This window comes from Sceloporus occidentalis, unplaced genomic scaffold (assembly GCF_023333645.1).
Source record: "Sceloporus occidentalis isolate IW3139 unplaced genomic scaffold, rSceOcc1.0.p SCAF_5, whole genome shotgun sequence".
Classification (NCBI taxonomy): Eukaryota; Metazoa; Chordata; class Lepidosauria; order Squamata; family Phrynosomatidae; genus Sceloporus; species Sceloporus occidentalis.
In genome coordinates, this window is record NW_028316985.1 from 133524104 (window position 1) to 133537154 (window position 13051).

At 39.6% G+C, this 13051-nt stretch overlaps 1 protein-coding gene across 6 annotated transcripts in view; it reads right to left on the reverse strand.

Moving 5' to 3' along the window:
* Positions 1 to 13051, reverse strand: part of LOC149312848 (palladin-like) — a 288974-nt gene that overhangs the window by 29345 nt on the left and 246578 nt on the right. For 4 of the 6 annotated variants that reach the window (XM_089525522.1, XM_089525520.1, XM_089525521.1 and 1 more), the window contains 4 exons: positions 12196 to 12331; positions 10527 to 10628; positions 8431 to 8481; positions 7109 to 7330 (listed from right to left, as the gene is read on the reverse strand). In XM_089525522.1, the coding sequence (XP_089381648.1) occupies positions 7109 to 7330; positions 8431 to 8481; positions 10527 to 10628; positions 12196 to 12331 (511 nt within the window). The remainder of the gene's footprint in view (positions 1 to 7108; positions 7331 to 8430; positions 8482 to 10526; positions 10629 to 12195; positions 12332 to 13051) is intronic. The other 2 variants (XM_089525525.1, XM_089525524.1) reach the window with 1 other exon arrangement.

Here is a 13051-nt window from a genome sequence, read left to right on the forward strand (position 1 = left end):
ACTATTGGCCCTCCAACCAACTTTACTGGATATCAGCTGCACTGGGGAGAAGGAGACCCATTGTGCCAGTGATTAGAACATGGGTAAGTGATGTTTCCATCAGGTTTGAGGGATGGGGTTGGACTAGGTTTGGTCACTTTAGTTAACGTAAGCATACTTAATTAACTAGCTTATACAGAATTCTGGTCAATATTTCCAAACTCTGGAATATTTATTTGGGGTTCACATTTCTAAGTAAGATTCTGAGATACTGCTGAGGGCTACAGGTCCATACAGTGAGCCCTCAGTATCTGTGTTGTCCCCAATGGTGTTGTCCCCAATGGTGGCGCATACCTGTGGTTGTGCAGTCATTAGGGACAGCCCCCACTGTCCTGTGGCAGCATGTGCACCGCCATTAAGTTCCATTGTCCCCAGTGGTGGTGAGGCTGTATATACATGCCACTATGGGACAACAGGGGCTGTCCCTAATGGCGGTGCAGCCATGGGCGTATGCCACCATTGGGGACAATGTAGGCTTGAGCATTCATGGATTTTTGTATTTGTAGGGGGGTGTCCAGAATGGATCTCCCATGGATATCGAGGGCTAACTGTACTGAAAACCATTCAACCTGCCTGGAAGTTAGTTTTATATTTCTTCCTGATGCATGCATGTACAGGATTGCAAAATGTCTGTGTTGTCAACAAAAGGCTTGTTAATGTGTTCACATATGCTGACACAGTTTTAATGTTTCAAATAAAAATTACACGATCCTTTATAAACCTCTATGTCTTAGCAACGGCATGGCTGCAAAAATGAGTTTGAACCTGCACATTTCAGATTTCATAACTTTTACCTGACAGATGTTGGCCTTGTAAAAGCTAGTAATTATTTTATAACACATTTCTTTCATTACAGAAGCAGATAGTTTGCCAAAAATTAAGTAACTAAGGGATGCACTAAGCGATATATGCTTGATATTCTAGATTAACAGATCTATAAAGTAACAAACTGCTTCCAAGTATGGCTTTCTGTTATTAATATTGTTGTGTAATAATTAATACTTAATATTCATAGTCTGGTGGATTTTTTCTTTGTATGAGTTCATCATTATCTCATCACACTCCATGATGGCATTGCCTAATTTAAATAATTTCAAAACTTTCAGGAACTTTTATTAACTACATGTAACTTTACTTAGCTAACCTGAAATTTGTGGGCAAAATATGAGTTCTCTATCTTGAAATCTCAAATACAAACTCTGAAACTCAAAACTGCATACAGTTGTAGGCAAATATTCTGATAACAAGACTTGGATGATAACCTTGTAAAACTGTACCTGAAATTCAGTATAACCCCCCCCCCCTTTTTTTTTGGTAAAATCAAGACACTGAAATGAAATCAGACTTATAAAAACTGGACACATTGTCAATAGCTAGGATTCTGAGTTAGCACCAGCTGGCAGGAGTATCTGTTAAGAGTTTTTTCCCCCATTCCCTCTTCCCTTGACAATCTCTTGTGGTTCCCTACCCAGTCCATTCCAGAGAGGGTGGGAGATGCTTTTGAATAGTGTGTCCCTGTGTATGTGTGTGTGTTTAGGGAGCAAGGAGTGGGGGAAAATATTGATTCCACCAGAAGATCCTCTGCTAGATTTTGATCCTATCCTTGAATGGAAAGGCTCTTTCCATTCACAGATGTCTAGTTGGGATCCAAGCCAATATGTATACAATTACACCTCACTCTTGTAATCAGAAATTTAATAATAATTATAGACATTCCCTTAGGTAAAGCTTTTATTGTTTAACAACAACCATCAAAAACTGTTTTCTTTCTGTGGTGGCCACTTTGTGTTTTCCATTCATTCTACACCCAAAGGATCTTGCAGAAAAGCTAATTTTGAAGCTCTCAAAAAGGAGAAACGCGCAGCTTTTTTGGACTACCCCTTCCAGTGGTCATGTTCACTAGGGGATTTTGGAACTTTTATAAACTCTGGCTGTATAACATTTGTACACACATGTTCATTTCCTGAAATGATTTCATGAATGTATACTTGTGGAAAAATCTTGTCAGAAGTGTTTATTCACATGTTATCCACAGCTCAATCTCTGAGCAAGACCTGACAAGAATCAGGGATGTTCTTCATTGATCCCTTAGGAGGAACATTGTGCCAAAACATTATCTTGCCCTTCCCCTCAGGCTAAGGTAAAATCATGTGATTACAAGAGAACAAGGAAGTCAATATAAATATGGTGATGTCATTTTCTTAGCATTTAAATAAAATTCTAAAGACACTAATCTTTAATTATACATGATGTTGTCTATAGCACAGTGATGGTGAACCTATGGCACGCGTGCCAGATGTGGCACTCAGAGCTCTCTCTGTGGGCACATGTGCCGTCGGCCCAACACAGAGTTTGCCAGAGTTTGTTACTAGAAAGCCAGAGGGACACGGCACTTTGCAATGGTTTTGGATTGCAATTTGGGCACTTGGCCTATAAAAGGTTCACCATCACTGCTATAGCACATTACAGCAGGATGGGCCTTCCAGCTGTTGTTGGACCTCTACTTCCACCAATACTATCCAGCATGGACAATGGTCAGAGATGCTGGGAACTGCAATTCACCATCTGGAGAGGCAAGGTACAATAAGGTCTTCAACTACATCATAACCTGTCCCCCACTAGTGCTCCAACTACTGGTCAAACAAGAAACAACACATACTGGTTTCCTTTCCTGTCCTTTCATACCATGCAATTATAGGTTTATATTTCACTTTAATTGCCATGCAACATGCTATGGAATTAAGGAATTTGCATTTTTGGGAGAGTATTTAGAATTCTGACCCAGACAGCTCCAATGTCTCCTCAAATCCCAAGTTCTCACAGAATGCAGCCATGGCAGTTAAAATATTTATTTATTTATTTATTTGCGGTATTTATACCCCACCCTTCAGCCCTAAAGGCTCTCAGAGCAGGTTAGAATCATAGCACTAAATATGTGTAGTGTGAAAAGCCCCAGGATGGGTGCAGATTACTATGTCATCAGAATTCTATTTGCTAAATATGACATCTGTTTTCCAAAGTGAAATAGAAAGGAAGTACTGGAGGGTACTGTTTTATCTTGCAACGGCAGCAAGGCTAGTGATAGTGAGAAATTGGAAAAATAAAGAGCCTCCAAATTGGGAAGAGTGGATTTTGATACTACAAGAAGTAAAAGACAGATTAACGTTTATGATTAGAAATAAATCTAAAGACAAACTGGCAGAGGAATGGCTGCCAGTATTACAATATTGGGAGGATAGGTTTGGAATCCAAAAGGATATAATGATATAAATATAAAAGAGAAATGTCACTAAGCAATACACTCGGTTCTTTTTTGTGAGTGATAATGAGGTATGTTTTTCTTTTTTGTTTAGTAGTGGCTGGTCTGCCTGTCTGTTTGACGTATTGTTAGTCATAGACATGTACGAATTATTATTTGTATAACGAAAACCAGTAATCTAATGTAAAGCTAGGAGGATTGTACTTATATCAATGGTTTATGTACATATAAGCATATATTGTTGTATTTGAGTGATTTAACATAAAAATATTTTAAAAAAAGAAAAGCCCCAGGGTGGGTTGTGCCATCCAGGTAGACAAACCTTCTGGTTTTGTATTCTTGGAGGATGGTGAGGAACAAGACTGCACAAAGTAAGAGTACTATTAAGCCCTAGCCTATCCTTGCAGTGCTGCCGTCTCCATAGCAACATAAAACTAAGGACTGGTTGGGGCTTATGAGTCTGTGGCATATAGATAAGTGTACTCCTGTTATTTTATTTCCTTTTGCAGAGTGCACATGAAGTGAGGTTGAAATGAATTAACCACATTCCAAGTGTGTTGTATGTGATTAGGTCAGAAGTGTTTTATTATATTACATCTAGCATGTCTGACTTTCCACACAGTTCATAAAAGATCCCTTATACTGGTGTAGAATACAAAGCAAAGATTTTATTCTGTGTGTGTGAGGAGGGATATGTGTGTATCTCTGGATATAGATTATATTGTACGCAGCTCCAAGAACAATAATTTCAGTCCTGGAAAATTTACAGCAGACACTCACTTTTGGCTTTGTTTTTATTAAAAGTTTCAAAATAGACTAATGAATTCCTGGATTAATTCATGCTTGAATATTATGATGCACTGTGTGTGTGTGTGTGTGTGTGTGTGTGTGTGTGTGTGTGTGTTGAAAAAATGACCACCACACATATCCGCATTGCATGGTTCTCCTCTTCAGAGCCTACTGCCTCCCATTTTGTTGGAGGTATGAACTATTTGTATTTCCTGTTGAGAACAGAGAGGATTTTTGTATGTGTTATTCCTCAACAATGATTTCTGGGGTATTATTATTTATATTTAGCATTAGATTTACTGTGTTTTAATTACATTTTTAAATAGCAAAATACATCTTTAAAAAAAATTAAGAGCTTCACTATTCATTGTTTACCATAAAGCTTTATAAAATGGAAACAACAGAAATGGAAAACTCACCAAGACCCCTGAAAGAACTATATTTTGCATAATATAATGTCCGAGTTTTTAAAAAGATGCAGCAGAAAGGAAGGAGATGAGAACTTTTATTTCTCTTCTGTTGGGTTGGTCACTTACAAGGAAAGACAATAGCCCTACTTAAATATTTGAAGGGATGTCATGTTGAGGATGGAACAAGCTTGTTTTCTAGGACATGGAGCAGGGGTAGGCAACCTTTTTGAGCCAGGGGCCGGGTTGCTGTCCCTCAGACAACTGGGGGGCCGAAGCCAAAAAATAAATAATGAAATAATTTTTTTTAAAAAAAATTAATTAAATAAATAAAATATAAAAACAGTTCCTACATACACTGCACACATCATATTTTGAAGTAAAAACCAAACCAGTCGTTATGCAACCTCTATCTTTTTTTCTTTTTTCTTTTCTGCAGCCTTGCAGTTCTGCAAAAGCAAACCCTCTCCCGCCTCTTCTGCACACATGACTTTATTAAGAAGGAAAGGGTTTGAAAAATTAACTACTACTTCTTTCCTTTTTTTTTTTTTTTGCCTTGGGCATGTCACACTCTCTCAGCCTCAGAGGATGGCAATGGCATCCCCACCCCCTTCTGAAGAAAACTGCCCAGAAAAACCTCACAGAAGCCATAACAACTTGGAAGGCACACACAGCAACAAACCCAAACTTTGCCCGGGGGGGGGGGAGCAAATCACACTCTCTCAGCCTCAAGGGAAGGCAATGGCAAACCACCACCACCTCTGAAAAAACTTTGCAAAGGATCGTTTCATAATAAGTCAGGGAAACGACTTGAAGGCACACAACAACAACCACACCTCCCAGCCCTTGTATCTTGAAGGCATGAGGGCACAGATGGCAGAAATGGACTTCCCTTTCTGGCCAACCCCCCCACCCCCCACCCCCCACCCCATACACACACACACAATTCCAAAACACACACTAAGCACATTTGGGCATTTCACATGGCTTTACTTAACATGGCAATCTCTTGCATATTTAATCAGAGGCTTATTGCAGAACCAAACTCTTTGGGTTTCACACTGAACATGGTTTAACATGGCTATGCATATATTGAACATGTCCAGGTGGTTTCACAAGAAGTGGATGTTCTGTTTCAGGTTTCTTGCACCAACTATACTTCTCAGAAGTGTGTACTTGGTCAAGGGACTTTGGTTTTTCTTCACAGCGCATGAGTTTGTAAAAATCACAGCAATTTACACTGGCCATGCCTCAGAGGCTCGCTGATATCAATATCACCATTAAAGAACCAAAAACACACAGAAAAGGCACTTTAGAAAGTCACATTCTCTCAGCTTCTGAAACAGTGCCTGCATGCCTCTGATGCTGACTCATATCATCCTCCTCCTCATCATCATCATCACACTATCATTGTCAAAACAAGGGAGACTTGTTAGCATTAAAAGCACCCAAAACACACTTTGGAAGGTGACACTCTCTTGGCTTCTGAAACAGTGCCTGCATGCCTCTGAAGCTGACTCATATCATCTTCATCATCATCATCATCACCACCACCACACTATCATTGTCAAAACAAGGGAGACTTGTTAGCATTAAAAGGACCAAAAATAAAAATTTTAAAAAACCTTGTAGCCAGAGGCCTCGGGCCACTCACCACCACCTCCTCCTCCTCCTGTTCCCCCCCTCCCCCCTCCTCCATGCCCCGTGCCGGCCTGGGGGCGGGCGGAGGAGGCGGGGAAGGCTTGGGAGGGCGGCGTTCGCTGGCAGCCCCAGAGCCTCTCCCCGCCCTGCGGGAAGACCGAGGCCTCCCCACAGGGCAGAGAGGAGGAGGAGGCCGCCAGCGTTTGCCGGAGGCCCCAGAGCCTCTCCCCGCTCTGTGGGAAGGCCGAGGCCTCCCCACAGGGTGGGGAGGAGGCTGCTGGCGATCATGCCGATTGATGCGATCGCTGGCGGCCCCCGGGGGGCAGCAATCGGTGGCAGGGCTGGGCTGGGGCCGGTCCCACGGTCCAAATCTGGTCCGCGGGCGGTATGTTGCCGACCCCTGACATGGCGCAATGGATTCAAGTTATGGGAAAAGAGAATCCACTCAAACATTAGGAAGAACTTCCTGACTATAGGAGCTGTTTGACAGTGGAACACTCTCCCCCGGAGAGTGGTGGAGTCTCCTTCTTTTGAAGTCTTTCAACGGAGGTTGGATGGCCCTCTGTCGGGGGTGCTTTTTGACTGTATATTCCTGCATGGCAAGGGGTTGGACTGGATGGCCCTTGAGGTCTCTCCCAACTCTATGATTATGTGATGTAGAACTGAGTGCTACCTTTTGTGAGGTTATGAAAGAAAATCAGAACAAGCCTGAACTCAGTAGAATACCTCATCTTTCAGATTCATTGAGCTCTGAGGCAAGCCTGAAATATTTCAAGTCCTCAACTAGTGAAGTGTTCACAGCTAGATATTTCTGGACTTCCAACAGCTCTAGTCAGTACAAACAATGGTGAAATGTAATGAGGACTGCAGCTCAATAATATCTCGAGGGTCACAATTTCACATTGTTCAAAGCTGCACACTCCTGATGCAGATTTAAACCCATGGAATGCTAAAAGGAATTCTGTTTTCTCACCTTTGGGTTTGGATTTCCAGACACTCTGCATGTAAAGGTGACTGGCATTCCTTCAAATATTTTGTAATGTTTCAGCTTCATTTCAAAGTAAGGAGCCACACTGTTATCAAGGATATCTTCTCCATGCTCCACTTCATCATCAGACTCTTCTACAGGAGATCTCTCCAGCCGAAATTCAATCTCACTGATCAGCCTCTGTTCAAAGCTGGAGACTTTGTATTCCTGTCAAACACAGAAGGCTCAAATTAGAGATGGGATTATAATTAAATCCATTTCTCACTGTTGTGATTACTACCTTTTAACAGAATCTATTACAGGTGTACATATAACGCAGGACTTTCCATTAGATAAAACAAAATACTAGAATCTCTGTCTCAAATGAGTTCCTTCAAAAACAATGAACTCTGGTTATAAATTGGGATTGCATTATAAATTTATTTCCACACACTAACAATTCATTCACTCCCTTCCTACATTCAGCAATTCCACAGGTCTTGGGAGGAAGGAGACAGACAGTAACTAATGCCATGTGTTAAACACTTGTGTAATAATTCTACTGTGTGGAGAAACAGTCACATATAAACTCCAGTTCCATACCCTAAAATGGTGCCCCATACCATCTGCAGTGGGAAACCACAGAATATGGTGACACTTGCCCTTCAATGCTACTAGAGAAACATATAGTTTCTTCAACAGAGAAATGAGAACATTTCTTTGGTTCATGATCTGGCAAGAATTTTATCTATTTCTGAATACAGGCCAAATTCAGACTGCAGTTTACTTATTTATGTATTTAGGGTCTGATTATAGATTCTATACAATTAAATGCAACTGACCCAACCCAAATAATGATCTGCCAGCAAAAACCAAGATACACATGTTTCTTCATAAATGGGATAGAAAGAATTAGATATTTTAAAAGTTAGAGTGGAGACAAAGTGAAATTAATAGTTACATCAAATCTACCCCTATTCTTCAGAAATAAAGAGCTCTTCTTACAAGGTTAATCTTTAAAACACAATTTGTATTTGCCATTAGTTACAGATGAAACCCACAAAAAACTTTGGTAAACACCATGGATATCATATAACAATTTTCCCTTATGAGACAAATGGAACCTGCTGTAGACAGAGTGAATTACTTGAACCACACATCAAAGGTTTTTTTTCAAAAAAAAACACAAACTACAGTATTAAAGGGTTATAGACAGCAAACAAAGGTGTCGAGGGTGAACATCTGGAAACAGCTTTGTGAAGCCAAAAAAGGAAAAGATAGACAAGAGGGTCAGCAGACAGAAAGTCAAGAAAGAAAAAAAGTGAAACCTTTTGAATATCCTCAGGAGACACTACAGAAGCATCAACAGAGCCAGTTCCCTGTAAAGGCAGAAAATGAGATGGGATACTGGAAGTAAGATGTATACAAGAGCTCTATTACTGTCTCAGAGAACTCTATCCTATCAGAATTTACTATATATGCATTTCACTGGCCAGAATACCCATTCCAATAAACAACTGAAATGGCTTTCTTGGCTTTTCCAGAAATCTACTTCTTGTTTCACTTTTGTACTTGGGCTGCATCCAAAAGTAAAAGTCACCTTCAGAAAAAAACAACAAAGAATTTAAAGATGGAGAGACAATGGAGTTTATCAGACAAGGGAAATAATCCAATAGCAATCTGAATGCAATTATGGGGTTTAACGTTATTGCGTGAGAGGTGATCACACGCAATTTCGAGCAATGGCAAGCTATTTTCTGGCAATGGGAAGTCAGTTCGAATACAATTTGAATTCACGTAAATTTGTTGAACTAGCAAATTCACGTGAATGCGTTCTGGCCCCACTTTCTTTTCATTTGAAATTAATAGAAATTCCTCCCATGTGATAAATTTAAACGTTTTTTCTTGACATTATGAAGGATCAGAGACCAGGAACAGATGTTAAGACTGTGCTCCATCTGATCCTCTGGGAAAGAAAATATTGCGTCCTTTGTTGTAATTGCTTCTGAAATATCATATGTGACTTTGACTGCCTCACCTTTATTTTTATGTCCCTGTTCTCTTGTCCAAATCCAGATAACAGTGTTTTGCAAAGATAAGGGTAGTCACACATCTGTATATAAAATAAATCACAACTGCTCCAACCTAAACAAACTTCCACCAAAAGAAATAGTCCAGCGTCTCACAAAATCTATATTTACTCCATATTTACCAGTTATTAGTTGATTTAACAGAGGAATCTAAACTTATGCTTCTTCTGCTAAAACTCTCTGCTAAGTAAGAATGAGATAGCTATGGATTTTCCTATTTTATCCTTTTTAAAAGGGCAGGAAACCTTCAACACTTATGCATATTTTGGATTACAGTTCCTATAAACCATGACCAATGGGTCATTTGCTGTGTCTCAAGTAGCACAATGTTTCAGCTCAGCTCATAAAGAAAGGAGAGAAGGCGAGGGAGGGAGGGAGCGAGAGACTACTCCACACCCAATCAATTATTTATGGAGTAAATTGAGACATACATCAACCCTTTTTAAGAAACATATTTAGGAGTAGCCGAGTTGGCCATCCAGCAAAATATAACAAAATCAAAAATCCACAAAACAGTGATACCTTTATGGGATTAACTAAAATGTACAAAACACATTATATAAGCTTTTGAAGCTTCATCAGACAAATATGTTAAAAATCACATAGTAGAAGAAAAGTAACATTTGCTATTATCAGACTGCAGAAATAAGGCAGTTTGACACCACTTTAACTGCCATGGTTCCATCTTGTAGAATCCTGGAATTTGTAGTTTGGTGAGGCTGGTCTGTCAGAGAGCTCACCAAACTAAAAATCTCAGGATTTCACAAGATGCAGCCATGATATGTAAAGTGGTGTCAACTGCATTATTTCTAAAGTGTGGATACACCAATAGTCACAAGCCTACAATTACTCTCAGATTTACTTTTGTTATCAGTTAAGATGGTGTGCAGGGATATGAACACAGTCAGAGGCCAATCCCTTTCTCAACCATGTGGGGTCCCCCACATTTAGGCCTATGATTTTAACATTGTCACTTCTCCAGTAAGATTTTTAACAACTTTGGCTGATGAGGAAGCCTGTGAAGCTTTGAAAGCTTGCATGATTCATTTTGTGCATTCAGTTGTCTCCATAAAGGTATTACTGTTTTGTGAATTTTGTTGTATCAACTCTTATCATATGCTTTTAAACCAGATCTAGTTATTCTTCTTTTCACTCAGAGCTTGGGCAGAGCATAAAGCATCTTCCTACATCATCCCACTCTAGAAGCAAGAGAGCTAATCAGATATGACTCCTTTTCTGCAAAAAAGCAGTCTTTTTAATTCCTCACCAACAAATAAAAATAATGAAAGAAAATGTCTATTTTATTGTGTGAGTAGAAAGCCACAAAGAAGCACCTGTCCTGCCAACTCTTCTTCTGGCTCTTGAATATTAAAGACAGTTGCAGCATTGTCAGCACCTAGCAGTCGACGAGCCATCTTCTCCTCATACGTTAACTTCTAAACAAAAGGGAAAAGGAAGGGTTACTGTGGAATACATAGACAATACATCAAATAATAGCTAATTTTGATACCCAAGGTAGCACGAAAACAACTCTATGGAACTTTTTTCTAGACTTCTGTTATTTGGAACTCATTTTTTTTCCTGGTTTTAAAAACGGAGGTATGTTTCAACCAGATGATCCTGAAGCAAATTTACCTTGAGAGTGACCAAGAGGATGCACTGTTTTGCAGTAGCTTCACTCACACCTGGAGCTCAAAAACCGATGCTGGGGGACTCCTATTTGACTCTTGCCCTTTGGCCTGTAGAGTTCCATAGCATTCTGGTTGGTCACCAATTGTCGCCAACATCTGGAGTTCTATGGTTCAATGTCCATCAGTGGCTGTCAACCCTATATCTGCTTTCCACCTCAATCTAGGAAAGCTATTTTGATTTTAAATTGGTACCAAACAACATTAATAGACTGGCAAGAAAACTGAAGCCTAATTTAGGTAAGACAGATGTGCCTGTGGTTAGTAGCAAGGCAGATCAGCAAATAGGGATTCAACCTGTGTTAGATGGGACTACACCCCCTCTGAAGACACAGGTTCTCAGTTTGGGTGAACCCCTAGACTTGGTCTTGAGTAAGGATGCTCAGCTTTTGGTGGTGGCACTATTAAAATTAGTATATAAACTGCATCCATTTCTAGGGATGTCTGATTTGCTCAGAGATGCATGCCTTAGCTATATATCATTTAGAGTAATATAACAGACAGGGCTGCCTTTGAATGTTTGGAAGCTCTGATAGGTCCAAAGAGCTGTATCCAGACTAACAGGAGTCAATTATGAGCAGCACACAACTCCTTGTAAGAATAGCTCAATTGGTTCCCAGTCTGTTTCTGGGCACAATTCAAAGTGATTGTTAAAACCTATAAAATTCTGTATGTCCTGGGTCCTGACAATGTAAATCTGCTCAAGTTGAGAACTTCAAGGAAGTTGCTTCACTCAGTCCTGCTACTTTAAAAGGCATATTTGTTGGGGAAAGGAAGAAATGGCCTTCTCTGTAGTTACTCCCAGACTCTGGATCTCACTTCCTAAGAATGTTAGGATGACTCCCTTCTTGCTGTATTTTTGTTGGTAGGAGAAAGCTTTTATACTCCAGAAGGCTTCTTGGAACTGATGATTTTAGCTGTCTGTTTTAGTGTGCTATAATACTTTTATTCTATGGTAATCATTTTAAAGAGGTTTTAATTCTACAGATAGTTTAATGCTATTTTAATCTTATTTTTTGGTTTGTTTTTAGTACCTGTGGTTTTACTTGTATTTATTTTTATCTGTAAGGAGCCTTGTGTCCCAGGCTTCTGAAAAAGGTGGGTGTTAATGAAGTGGTTGACTGATGCATGTAAACTGGTTTACACAGAAGATTCTATGAAGCGAAATCTATATTTTGTGACTTTTTTCCCTTTATCATTACAGAGTGATTGTAATATAAATGTGAAATATTTTAGTTCTTTCCAAACCTATAAAGACTAAAAAAACAGTTCAGTGCAATGTCTATTGTGCTCCTTCAGTCTTGCAATTACATACTGGCTGGCCATTGTTCAAGAGGTCCTCCTTGAAGCGAAGCTTTCTCTCGAGGTCCTGTATAACAGCATCTTTTGTGCCCTGAATCTCTTCATCAGATGCAATCCTCGCAGTTCTGCCTGTTTTCTTTGGAAACCCCCTATAAGGAAAAAAAACCCAGATAGTTAGAGACATTGTGGGCATGACCCAGAGAGAGAAAAGTTACTGAGGGAAAGTCATCCACTCACTGACTGTGTTAATATCTAGTATGTATTAATTAAGTACGGTTGTTCGTAATTATTACACACTGACCCTACACAATGCATAATTATATAACGCAAATCATTACCACAGACCACAATAACAGCAATAACTAAACTACATGATACATAAGCAGGTACATACTCCCTGCTCAGTTTCATTTCGCAAGTCAACTAGCTGATAAGAAGCAAGACTTGCAACAAATTGTACTTTAGAGTGCTGTTTTCCTTCTTCCATCCATTTCATTCTTTTCCCCCACCTGGGCTGTTTTTTGGTTTTCAATCTCCTTCGAAATATCTCCCCTGCTTCATATAGCTTATATTTCTTCATACTTTGGGGTTTTCCCACATGTCCTAGCCCCTACCATCTTGGGTGTGTGTGTGATACAAACTCACCACACAAGCAACAATGCTTATAGCCTGTGAATATCAGATATAGAGGGAACAATACAAATGAAAGCGGGTATTTTAAAATCATTAAATGTAGTATTATTAATGAGGAAGCTGTTTGGATGGTTCTTGGTTCAGAGAAAGCAGTTGATTAAAAAATTAATATTCATTTCTGAATTCATGGAGATTTAATATCAATGTAATTAGTTTGCATGTACCAAAACAATATA